The sequence below is a fragment of the Phascolarctos cinereus genome, unplaced genomic scaffold, assembly GCF_003287225.1.
Source record: "Phascolarctos cinereus isolate Bilbo 61053 unplaced genomic scaffold, phaCin_HiC Scaffold_726;HRSCAF=1367, whole genome shotgun sequence".
Taxonomy (NCBI): domain Eukaryota; kingdom Metazoa; phylum Chordata; class Mammalia; order Diprotodontia; family Phascolarctidae; genus Phascolarctos; species Phascolarctos cinereus.
The window spans coordinates 373,937,688-373,951,178 of NW_027556098.1; the positions used below are offsets into that span (position 1 = coordinate 373,937,688).

Sequence of the window (13,491 nt, forward strand, 5' to 3'; positions counted from 1 at the left end):
GGGGGCGGTAGAAGTGGTGATGGGCGGGGCCTTAAATTGGCGAGGGAGAGGCAGTAAGGAGTTATGGGCCCGGAGCATTGTGGGTGGGGGCTTGTAGGCGGGGCTCGGAGGAGTCCAGGACTGGCCTCGGGCTAGTGGACTCGGGGAGGATTCCCTAGGTAACGGGGGCGGGTCTGGAGGCGGTGGGGGCGGCTAGGCGACTGGCGGTCTGGGGAGTGGCCTGACGCGTGAGGGCGTGGCTCGGAGGGTGGGCAGGTCCAGGGCGCAGGAGGAGGGGCTGTCTTGGGCCGTCCAGCACGCGTTTTTCTCGTTGGGTGCCGCGCGTAGCCCCGCCCATCGCGCCGGCGCGAGATACAAACGGCTCTTGGCGCGCGCTGAAGGTCTGTGTGAGGACGTGGTCCGGCCCGGCCTAGGAGGCCCTGGGCGACCATGAGGAGAAGAGGCCCCGCCGAGGCCGAGGCCTGCGGCGTGTGGCTGGATGCGGCGGCTCTGAAGAAGCGGAAAGTGCAGGTGGGCTCCGTGGGCTGGGGGGACCCTGACGCGGAGGACAGAGGTGAGGGGCGGGGCGTGTCCTGCTGAGGGCTCCGTGCATGTCATGAGGGACAGGGGTCAGGGGTCGGGGAATGCTTGTGTGTAGGAATGAAGGTGACCCATGGTGTAAATGACCCAAGGCTGACGATATGAGAAGGGGGCCAGGGACTCAAGAGAAGAGGGCAGTGTGGAGTTGAACTGGTCAAGGAGTCAGATGGGGAGTAGAGGAGAGTGGGCTAGTGCAGGCAGACGGCCTGGGAGAGAATTGGGGGCTCAGGGGATTGGGGGTGACAGTGCCGGGGAAGAGTTGAGTGATTGTGGTGGGATTAGGGGATCTGCGAGCTCTGCATTTGTGGGTGATGGCCATACCTAGGGTTTGACCATGTGGCTGGGGGGGGAGGTAGAATGGGAGCTCCCGTGGAGCTCGTGGGAAGTGAGTAGGTTGAGGAACGGCGTGGTTCGGCTGTTTGAGAATCACTGTATATTGAAGTCCCCAAGTACGAGGTCAGGAATTAGAGAGGAGGGGTGTCAGACTCACTGAGGAAAGAAGGGGAATGACCTGGGGAGTCAGGAGGCAACAGCTACCAGGATTTTGATTGGGTAGTAGATAGAAATAGCACGAACCTCAAAAGAAGAGAAGGCATGAGTGATAGAGGAAGGTGGAGAACCTGGAAGTAGTAATGGGGAGCAAGGAGTATTTCAGCTTGCCCCCGTAGACTAGGGAGCTGAGGAGAACAGATTTCAGCGTGTCCCTTATCCTTGCCTCTTTGCATTCTCTTGTTGGCGCCGTGCACTTTTGGGAGAAGAGAATTGGGACCAGAGAGAACAAATAAGGGGAATATAAATATACAATAGAACATGAGCACCATTTCTTGATTCTGTGGGAAGATATGACAATAATTGTTTATGTTTGTAGAGGGCTTTTACAGTTTTAAAGTGTATTACATATGTTGTCTTATTTGATTCTCACACCAGCCCTGTGAAGTCAGGTGGTTCATTATTACACCTGTTTTGCAGAAAACTAAATTCAAGTTAAGTTGACTTTAAAGTCATATGGCTTTGTGGGAGGAGTTCAGTAATGAAATTGAGATTTGAACCCCTTCTTCAGCCTCTACTTCCACCCATTTCTCTTAATACTTTCCACATTTAGACCAGCTTTCTTTAAAAAGAAGCTTTGTTTTCAAAGAAGTTAACAACCTTAAGATTTAGAAAGTGCTTCCATATAATGACCCTGAGGTAGGTAGTAGCAAGCATTATTATCCCCGTTTTACAAAGGAGAAAACTGAGGCTTACAACAAAATGAGAATGAGGCTTACAACTTTTAGAATTCTTTTGTTGACAGAACAAAAAAAGTGAACTTTACAATGATCTTATGGAAAGTATAATATAAGCAAATAAGCATGAGGGCTAAGATTTTAGTTGAAGTCTTCTGACTCAAATTATGTTGTACCGAGAAATCAGCGAGCAAGACCCAGACGTAATTTAAAATGTGGGTTTATTATCACGAGACTGCAAGGAGTATGCACACCCAAATCAAGCAGCCCCGTTCAGGGGTCGAGCTAGGGTTTATATGGAAAAGAGCATGAGAAAGAAATGCTGGCCCAGAACACTGATGAGGTAATCCAAAGGTGCAGGTGTCTTTGGGGGCTATGGATGGGAAAGTACAGGGAGTATATCGGACAGGGAGAGAGATGACAGAGGTATGGATCTTTGGAGTCTGGCAGGAGGAAGAGTCCTTGGCCTGGCCAAGGACAAAACTCCTTGGGCTGGGCAAGACACCCCTCTCCCTCTGTCTTGATGAGAGAATGCTCTGCAGTAAGGGAAAGCTTTCTCACAAGACAGGAACTTACTAAGGAATTGGGAGGCTTCCAGAGACATGATCTGAGGGCTGGGGCCTGAGAAGCCCAGCTCTGTGTAGCTGTACCAGGGAGAGAGATAAGGGTCATGCTGAGGGCCCATGCATGAATGACTGCTAGGCACAGTGTCCTTGGGCTGGGGAGTGGTTGTCAGAGACAGTGTTTCTGAGACTAGGGAGAAATTGGGGCACAAGTACAAGCACCGAGCACCCCATCATTACAGGTCAGAGATCACACAAACCAGACCAGGTGTCCTGGTCTCTGGTGTAAACATAAGTATCTAAAGCAATTATGTTGCAAGCTGTCTTATCCATTTGGTTGGAGGCTGTGCTGAGCTATGCAAGAGTACATTTCACTATTGTTTAGATTTAGGAGGAGAGAGGTCTGGGGCAAGATTAAGCAGTAATTTCATGGCTTAAAGGGCCCTACTACCTAAAATGGTAAAATAATGTTCTGCATTACAATTATATTCTGAATTTTTCACTATGCTTTGCTGGTTGAAGATATTTTCTGAAGTTATGTTTACTTAGCTTACTAATGCATAGAAGGAAATTGACTACCTACTCCTGAGCAGAAGGAAGCCTAAGTAAACACATAATATAGTAATTGGAAGATTCTCTAAGTTCCATAGGGTAGATAAATGTATAGATAGGTAAAGTATTTATTAAATGCTCATTATATACTGGCCTTGTGCTAAGCACTGGGGATACTAATACAATTGAGCAATACTGACCTTATCTTCAAGGAGCTTATGTTCTAATGGGAGAAGATGACTCTTTGAAATGCTACTAAGGCTGGGAGGAGAGAATACCCAGAGGGTGCTCTTTTGGGGAGCTTGACTGGATGTGGAGTGGAGACCTCAGTTTTGATGAGATAAGGCAGAGCTCACCTGGCAGAACCTGGGAAGCCTGGTGCTGAGTCCAAGGTTCTGGTGGGGAGGAGGTGTGGATGGTGGTCTGGGTAGAGAAAGCATGGTAAGGAGATGGACAGGAAGTAGTGTAGATGCCTGGATACTGACACAAACTCACCTTTCAGAGCTAAGGGACATAGATATAGAAATAGTGGTTGGAATAGAGAAAGCAGGGTGAGGAAATGGCCAGGAATTGCCTGGGATATAGTTCTAGTGGTTCAGTCCAGTCAGTTTTAACTGTAGAACACTGTAGAGAGTTGGGGTGAATTGCCGGCTGGGCCATGGTCCTGTAGATGATAGCATTAGAAAAAGCATGCTCTATAGCTAAGGTCTGCTTGATGACCTCAACATAGTACTCAAAGTCCCTGCCTTGTTTGCTCTTTGAGATCTGGGATACTTTTTGTTTGTGCACAGTCTTTCATCACCTTACCTGGTAAAAGTCAAAGTGATTTGAGGGGAAGTATCTATCATGTCAAAATTTAGATCTCTACATTGTCACATACTGTTTCTCAAGGCACATACCTATGACTTCCTCAGTGACCCTGCCACTAAATAAATAGACCTTTTTGTCCTTGTATGTTCCTAATGTTCCAGAAGCATCGGTCAGTGGTATGAACCATCTCCTCAGTGACAAATACCTGACAAATACTCTTTGTTGACATTAAGGAAGTATCCTTCACAAACTCCAAACCATAAATTACTTAAGAAAGAACTTCTTGTTTTACAAAAATTGCTGAGAAAACTGGAAAGCAGTTTGGCAGAAATTAGATCTAGGGTACCACCATTCTCCTAGTCATCCAGGTTCTTAATTCTCTTCTCCAAACTCTGCTCACTCTCACTTCAAACATAGGAAAAAAATAAGCATGTATTGAGTTCCTACTAATTGTAAGCACTGGGCTACTTTATAAATATTGTCTCATTTGAGCCTCACAACAACTCTGGGAGATAGGGGCTATTATTATCCCTATTTTACAGTTTGGGGAAATTGAGGCAGGCAGACATTTTTAAATGACTTGTCCAGGGTCACACAGCTAGTAAGTGTCTTTGGCCAAATTTGAACTCAGATCTTCCAGGTCCAGTGCTTTGTCCACTAAGCTACTTAGTAGCCTAACAGTTATATTTAAACAGTTGCCAAATCTTGTCATTTCTCTTTTTATGACAGCTTCTTTCACCTCTTTTTCCAACATGTTAAAGCAATTTTTAACATTTGTTTTTTTAAATTTTCAGTTCCAAATTCTCTTCTTCTCTCCCTCTCCTTCCTCTTCATTGAGAAGAAGCAATTTGATACAGGCTCAGCAGCTTCTTTTCACTCACATAAACAGCCACCGCCCTAGTTGAGGCATCATCACTTCTAACCTGGACCATTGTAATAACCTTCTAATTGGTCTTCCTGCCTGAAGCCTCTCTCTACTCCAGTCCATCTTCTACATAACTGCCAAAGTGCTAAAGCACAGGCCTAATCATGTCACTTCTCTTCCTCCCATATAATAAACTCTGCTAGTTCCACAGTTACCTTCAGGATCAAATATAAAGTCCTATGTATTCTGTGATCTAGCCATGTTGGCTTATTTGCTGTTCTCCTCCTTTTCTCCTGTCTCTGAGTCTTTGTCTTGTCTCTCTCCCATGTTTGAAATGTTTTCCTTCTTCACATGTGTCTCTTAAAATCACTGGCTTCCTTCAATACTTGGCTCAAATGCCACCTTCCACAGGTGGTCTTCCCCTCTAAGATTACCTGCCATGTGTTCACTATGTGTCCTGTGTGTGCCTGGTTATTTATATGTTGTCTCTCCTGTTAGAATGCACACTCACTGAAGAGAGGAGCTATTTTTGCCTTTGTATTCCCAGTTCTTATTACCTGGCCCATATTTAAATGCTTATTAACTGATATTTTGTAACAAATTCAATGGGTATGTGACCTGAATATTAAAGATCATGCTATAAAAATTAGAAGAGAATCAGATCAGGTACCTTTCACAGCTGTGGCTGAGAGATGAACTCTAAATCAAACAAAGGAGAGAGATGATCACAAAAGAGAAACTCAGTAATTTCAGTTACATGAAGCTGTTGATTGGAAGAAAAATCTTTGCACCAGATATCTCTGATAAGAGTCTAATATCCAAGATACATAGACAACAGAAATATATGACTGAAAGTCATATTTCAGTTGACTAGTGGTAAAAGGATATAAACAAAATGTCTTAGAAAGAAGAATTGCAGACTATTAACAGCCATATGAAAGATGACTGCAGCACTAATAATAAGTCCAAATCAAAACAACTCCTCCATCAAATTGGCAAAGGTGACAAAAGATGGGAATAGTTAATATTAGAGGGGTTATGGAAAGATAGGAACACTAATGCTTTGTGAAGTCATGAATTGGTCTAGTCATTCTGGAAAGCAATTTGGAATCATGCTAAGAAATGACAAAAATTTCCACATTCTTTGACCCAGAGATCCCACTGCTAAGCATATAATCCTGGGAGGTCAGTGATAAAAGAAAGGCCCCATACACACATATACACAATTACATATGCATATATATATATATATATATATATATATATATATATATATGTAAAACAGTACTTTTTTTGTAATAGCAAAGAATTGGAGACAAAGTATATGCTCATCATTTGAAGAAATGAATAAATGTGGTATTTAAGGTAAGGGAATATTACTGCTCTGTAAGAAGTGATGAATCTGATGAATATAGAGAGAAACTTGGGGAAATTTATTTGCAGAAGGAGTAAGCACAACCAGAAAAACAATATGCTCAGTGGGGATGAGGAGATGGGGGAAGGGAAGGAAATAAGCATTTATATAGCACCTGCTGTGCACTAATAACTTTCCAAACATCTCATTTGAGCCTTCTAATGATCCTGAGAGATAGGTACTACTATTATCCACATTTTACAGTTGAAGAAACTGAGGCAAACAGCTGTTAAGTAAGATGTCCAGGGTCTGAGAAAGGATTTGACCTCAGGTCTCCCTGATTCTGGGCCCAGTGCTCTAATCACTGTGCCACCTAGTTGCTATAACAATGTAAATAAAAACAATGAAACAATTAAAACGTAATGTTGTAAAATATTATTACTAAGCTTGACCCTAAAGAAGATAAATGGAAAAGGCTTGTCTCTCTCTCTTTGTAGAAGTGAGGGATTATGGGTGTGGAATAATATATATTATTATATAATTTCAGGGTTTTTCTAGAAGTGTTGGTTAGTTTTGATGAACTGGTTCCCACCGCCACCTTTTTTTTTTTTGTTAAGGAATAGCTCTTCGAGAAAGGGGAGGGGAAAAGGATATTTTGAGAAGTGTAGCTGATACAAAACAAAAGATATAAATACAGATTTACTTTTTGAAAAAAAATGCTCTTAAATATGTTCTTATAGGTGATCACATAGCTAGTAGGTAGTAGTTAATGGGTGTTTAACCTAGATCTTTTTCTTCATCTTTATTTCTTTTTAAAAATTATTAACACCAAATAAAACGAGAATTTCATATAAATAGTAGAACAGAAAAAGATTTTACACAAAACTCTTACGTGTTCCTTTTCTTTTTAAGTATATAATAAATTAAAAATGTAATTTTAAAAGCAGTACTATTGATGTTTTTCTTTTGGGCTTTCCTTCTGGGGTATTTTTTTTCCCTCCCTTAGATCCTTCTAGGAAAGTAAATCTTTCTGATACATCAGGCCAACTTGGGAGGTGGCTTTGTGACCAAGCAGAACCAGGAGCTGCCATCTGGAAATATTTGCTTGCTTTTCCTACTAGTAGTATTTTTTTTTTAAAAATTCAATCAATTTATTAGAAAACAATTGAATAAAAAACTAACCAACAAACATTTATTAAGTTCCCATTATGTGTCATACATTATGCTAGGTGCTGGAGATACAAAGAATAAAAAAATTTATATTCTAACAAAAAAAATAACAAACTTCCCCTTGATGAATCCAATATCTCATGTTGTATGGAAACGCAAACTAAATGTTTACAAAATTACTGCATTTGCCATTTTAAATGTAGTATTGTTTGATGTAGACACAGTTTAAAATAAGCCACTTAGTAAATGTCTGCTGGGTAGTTATTAAAACCAAAAGGATTTTATTTTCTACCATTTTGTAATAAATGATAACCATTATGTCCAGAGATGATAGTTCTCATCATTTGAACCAATTGGTCTAAATCCAAATACATGCTTCAACATATATTTGCTGTGAATACTACCTTTTAGTAAGAGAGATCACAAGTCCCTTCTGTGACCTAAAGAGTTTCTGTGACTTTGAGAGTTTTAGTATTCAAATAATTTAATGTCAGCAGTCAATCTGGTGACCTTGCTAGCATTTCCGTAGATACAATAATTCCTTTCTACCTCAGTGCCTTTGAACAAGTTTTCCCTCATGTCTGGAAAACATTTCCTTTTCACCTTGCTTTATAGAATCTTTTCAAACAACACTTCCTAAATGAAATTCTTCTGTATTTGCCTAGTTTTTATCATTCTCTCCTACTTGCAATTATTTGGTAAGTACATTTTGCTTGCTTTAGCACATTTTTTTCTCTTCTCATCAAAAAGAAGGTATGCTCCTTGGAGTAGTAGTAGTATTTTCATGGAGAACTCTAGCCAGCCTCTTGAAAATTCACATTGCTAAGGATAAACATTATTAGGTCAGAGAGAGTAGCTATTGACCCATCCCTACTGTTGGGAAAAACAACTCAAAGTATATGGTTCTACTGATCATGGTTAATAGTATCAACAGTATCATACCTGAAAAAAATTATGGTTTTGTAATCAGGCTGAATATTTCTAGGGAAAGGAAACAAAGCTGGGCTGTATTGGAATACACTGTTCCCTAGAAAACTAGCTGTGAGGCAAATAAGAAGTACAAGGTAGGTGGTTCCTGAAGCAAACTGCCCAGAGAACAGAATAAAGTCAACTCAGTCAAGAGAGACGAGTTCACTAGACTGGAACAAAAGGGTTATAGAGTGTCTCATTTCCAGCTGATGTTTTACATTTTCTTTAGAGCTGATGATCTTTTCCCTCTTTTCTTCTTAGACTCGATTATCCAATCCCATCACCAGAATGCTGCCTCCAGCTCGAGGTGAGAGAGAAGCTATTGTTGGTTTTACTCAAAGAAGAGCTCAGCCTGTGGGTACCAAGCAGACTCTCATTGCATCATTTTTTGCTTCAAAGTCAGGTACTGACCACTCTGGGGGGCAATTGGAGTCCACTTTATTTAGTTCTAGAATCCAAGAATGGAAATGTGTAGGCAGCTGTTCTTTAATGGAAGGAGCACACGCCTGAGTTCAAGAACTGGCTCTATCACCTTTATTGGGTATGTGACCTTAAGTCACTTAAGATCTTTAAGCCTCAGTTTTTCCATCTATGAAATGGGGGTAATCTTATACCACCTACCTTTTGTATTGATTTGCATTATATGGGAATCAAATAAGATAATGTGTATAAAGCACTTTGTAACCACGAAGCATTATATAAACAGTAAGTATTCTTATTAATATTATTATTGCTCTCGTAATTGTTAATAATATAAAACTGAAGTAGCCCATGCACAGTTCTGTAAGAAATAAGAATGAGTACCACTAACCATAGGTATTAGCTGAATAAATATGTCTGTGATATGTATCAGGACACCTTTGAAAAGGCAGCATATGGTACAGTGGAAAGAAAGGAAGTCAGGAAACCAGGGATTTAGTCCCAGTCCTGCCCTTTACTCTCTCTGCCACTTTGATCAGTCATGTCTCCTCTCTGGACCACAGTTTCTCCCTCTATAAAATGTAGGGCTTAGCCTAGATGATGTGTAATGTCACTTTCAAGCTATTAAATCATTATTATAATAACCAGATATAAACTGTAATGTCGCCAGATGAGATGAAGTGGATGTAGTTTGGAGAAGTTTGTGGTGGTGACTTTCCTAGCTGGAAAACCTTTGGGTATGTTACTGGTATTGTCATGGCGATTCCTAGAGCCAAAGGCCCTTTCAAAGTTATGTATCCAAAGGTAGGAGAATCTCAGACCCCATCCTCATCTGTCTGGGGAGGCTGAATACAGATTATTCATTGCCTTTTATCATTGTTTAGCTGTCTTAACATGCTTACAGTGCCTGGTTGGCATTGGATTTGGATGTGGAATCTCTTCCCATGAAGTCCTCAAGAACAAAGAGGAACTGGTGCTCTCCTTCAGTCTGTTCATAGAGGGCTGCCCCATGATCTGAGACCTGATGTCATGGTTATGTTTGTGCTTGGCATTTCCTGAGAGCACTAAGTAAATATGTAGTCACTGTCACTATTTAGCAGAGCACCAAGCTTTTGTCCTGAAACTCATCTTAGGATACCAATAAAGTAACATTTACATTTTAATAGATGTCAGCTGTGTTATACTGTTTTGGAGCTAGAAGGAACCTTAGAACATAGACTAATTGGAGCTAGAAGAGAGATCATCTAGACCAACCCCTTCATTTTAGAGAGGCAAAATGAAGCTCAAGAGAGGTAATGTGATTTGAACAAGGCTTCACAGCTAGTAATGACTACACCTGGACAAATGGACAAATAAACAGGGTGTACTGGCTTTTAGTCCAGCTTACTTTCCACTCTCCTGTGTTTCCTGATTGATAAATGAAAAATAGACTTCAGCAAGTTTTATCTTTCATTGAAATGAAAAAATAGTTTTTCAATACAGTGGAGATGTCAGTTTCTATTTTTGGAAAAAAATTAGTTTTTCAAAATTATCTTGGTGCCAATTCATTTGGTAAAATGGGGTTTTAAAACATTACAATATTTTGATTTATATACAGCTTTTTGGGAACATGTGTTAACGTAATGTGAAGTGCATGTGCATCCTATAAAGACATCTAGCTGTTTGTAGGCTGACCCTGAGCAGGCTTTAGGAATCCAAAGACTTCCTGTAAAATGATAAGGATTTTCTCATGGTGGCTTATTTTTCAAATGTCAGGCATCACAGAGGCCACGCAATGGCCTAGATATCCACGCAGTGATTAGGATGTGTAGCTGCATTTCAGTCAGACCACTAGACTTTTTCAGATATATTGTTTTTCAGGAAAGGCAAATGATGGTGGGCAGGGAAGGCCTGCACCTGGTACAGCAAGTCAGAGAAAGAAGAAACAGAAAAGAGATGTGATGTTGTTGGATCCTCTGTTGGGCCCCAGGGATGAGTGTGCCCAGTGTCCTGAAACTGCAGCTGCTAAAGTCACTAAGGAACCTCAGGAGCTTATCTGCTCTACTCCATCACCCAAAAAGGTATCTGACTGTTGCAGAGAGGCAAGACCAGCTGTGCTCAGTAGCCAAGACCAGAAACTGCCTCTGCCCCAGGTGGACATTGCAGGCTCTGCTGAGGTGGGTTTTGCCTTCACCCAGCACTCCAAAGGCCTTGGTGTGCTAGCCCAGGGAAGGGAGGGTGGGAAAATACATCATAAACAAGGGCAAGAGACCAAGGGCCTAGTGGACAGGGCAGAATTGGAGAAGGTGTTATTTTCCAAAGAAAATGAACAGTTCTCTGTCCTTCCCCAAAGTCACCAAGGAGGCAAAGCAGGGAAGGGGAGAAAACAGGGAGCAGCCCTGGAGGGGAGGGGACACAGAGTTAGTAGAACAAAGACCCTGCTCCAGTCAGGCCTTTTCTTGGGATGGTAAGAGGTATGACCCAGACTTGAAAAGCCGATTGTTCACAGAAGATTCCCAGGGCCAGAGGGTCATTGCTCACCCTCCTCGAGCTGCTCTGCAAGATATAGCCAACTTTCCAAGAAAGCCCCTGCATGCATCCCTCAGTTCTCAGGTTCAGTGCCAGGGCAGGTCTGTCCTGGGCACCTCTCAGTTAAATTCCCAACCTGATATGCTCTTTACCCAGGACTCTCAAGGTAACAGAGTTATCAAGCACTGCTTTTGAACTTTGTTTTGGTGACAGGGCATTACACCCTTAAGTATCCAGATGATAGAAAAACACCCTGATAGCCTTGTGTTGTGTAGTCATTTGGGGTGGGGGTGGGGGGGTGGTAGTCTCAATATAGGCCCTAGTTCTGGATTTGAGGGAATGCAGGCAGTGCCAAATGAAGGCAGTGTTTAGCTTCATTTTATGAGCTTCTTCATCGTGAATGTAAATAAAACAGGCACTTTCACTTGTTGAGGGAGTGGTTTTGGAAGAGACAGGTTGGCAGACACCCTGAGAGAATTATTGGTCTCTTAGCTCTTTGACGAGAACTACCACATTGATTTGAATATAGACTGAATCTTCTCCTAAATCTAGCTAATATTAAAACTGAATGTGGCCTGTCATTGGTGTTATTTTTCAGTGTATGCCTATATGCCATTTCCTTTCAAAGAGATCTGTGGAGTGACCATGGCAGTTAAAGAAAACACTTTTGTGTGCAGGCTGTTCTTACTGTAAAGAAAACCTGCCAGGTTTGATTGACTTGGACCTTTCAAGTGCTTCTGGCTTGGTTACAATTTGATTTCTCCTGGCTGTAATTCCATCAGTATGTCCCTCATCCATACAGCAGAAGCCCTGCTTGCTTGCTAGAACTTTGTGTTAATTTTAACCTGGGGTGAGAACTGGTTTTTAGAGCTTTGAGGATCAGTTGAAACTCAGGTGGAAAGTGTGGTCCATGATTCTCCCTTATAATCTGTTTTTGATAAGCCAGTTTCTGGGATTAGAGACATACAAGATAGTGACCATATGTTGAACCCAAACCAACTCCAGCCCTTTGAAACCCTGGGGACTGTGGCAGCCCCGTAGGAAGTGCTGGGTTTCAGAAAGGTGCACATACCCAACAGCTTTGTGAGGCAAATTATTAGGGCACGTGTTGAGAGGAGGTTGAAATAGAGGTGAAGTGATTTATCCAATAGTCATACAGTTTGCAGCTCTGACAACTATAATCTGAATCTCTTAGCCCCACTACTTAATGACACGAGATTTGTGGAGTGGGAATGTGGTTCAGGTCCCAAGTACAAAGTCTCTAGAAGAGTAGTATGTTTCAGACTTGTATGACATAGAACTGTAATCTCTCCTTTGTTCCAACTCTGTGCTGATCTGTAAATGTAGCTTGCACAAAGACAAAAAAACTTTAAATACAAAGATCAGAAGAAGAAAGCAAATTATTTTGGAAAGTTCATTTTTTAAAAATGTACAGTTACAGTTTTATGGTTTGCTTTGCTATTCAATTCCATATTGTTAAATCTGTAATAAAATTTTTAAAAAAAGTGGATTGAATCAAATGGTCTCTGGGGCTCTATCAGCTCAGTCTAACATTCTGTGAGTCTAAATGGCCCCTCCCCCACCTTTCCTGGGCTCTAACCTGCTGTTATTTCTTTAGATACTATATAACAAGCTCTAGTAGGGTTTTTCAAGTACAGGTAGAAATCATTAGGGGGTGGCTGTGAGGTGGGGTCTGAATTGTAATGATGGAGGTTGGCAGGCTTTTTCAACCTTTGATGATGTGGTTCTACCTTAAAAAGTTATTACGTACGCACCTCTCAAAGAGTGGACACAAAGTTAAGTATGGGTAAAAATAACATTGAATTGGAAGCCCATCTTATTTTGATAGATGTGAGTATTCCCTTCACCAGTGCAGACTGCAATCCATCTAAGCAATGCTGTTTTGTGGCCTTTCTCTGGTTCCTCCCACATTTTGGAGGAACTTGAGGTCCAGAAAAGTTAATTTACTACATTAGATATAGACACCACCAGTTCAGAGCTCTTTAACATTGGCTGCTTGTAATATTCCCTTGCCAAAAGAGGGTTAGTTTAGTTCTTGCTCTCCCGTGGAAGAGAAGAAAAATTTTTCTAAGACCTACGTGCCAGGCACTGTGCTAAGTGCTTATTATCTCATTTAATCCTCACAACTGCAGAAGAGAAGTGAAGTAACTTACCTTGGGACAAACAGCTAGCATTTGAGGAGCTTAACTCAGTGCCTAGTAAGTGCTCATTTACTGACTGAGGCTGGATATATGAATGCAGGTCTTCTTGACTCTTGGCCCAGCTCTGTACCCACTGCCCAACAAGCTGACTGTGGGACTACGCTTAAGTCAGATACACCATTCAATTTCAGGTTGGAGGGAGAGAGGTAGGAAGATGGTGTATTTAGAACTTCCTGCTCTGTTCTGGATGGGAGGGAAATATGGATGGGATAATAGAAGTCTGAGGTCTGCCTGGTCAAGAATAGACTTAAAA

At 41.6% G+C, this 13,491-nt stretch overlaps 1 protein-coding gene across 1 annotated transcript; it reads left to right on the forward strand.

Annotated features, from left to right (window-relative positions):
• The first annotated feature begins 232 nt into the window (after positions 1-232).
• AUNIP (aurora kinase A and ninein interacting protein) lies at positions 233-12,524 on the forward strand. The gene is given in 4 exon segments (XM_020983157.2): positions 233-510; positions 8,350-8,491; positions 10,369-10,865; positions 10,867-12,524. Coding segments are annotated over 4 exon segments (1,065 nt in total). The 5' UTR covers positions 233-429; the 3' UTR covers positions 11,212-12,524.
• The last annotated feature ends 967 nt before the right edge of the window (positions 12,525-13,491 follow it).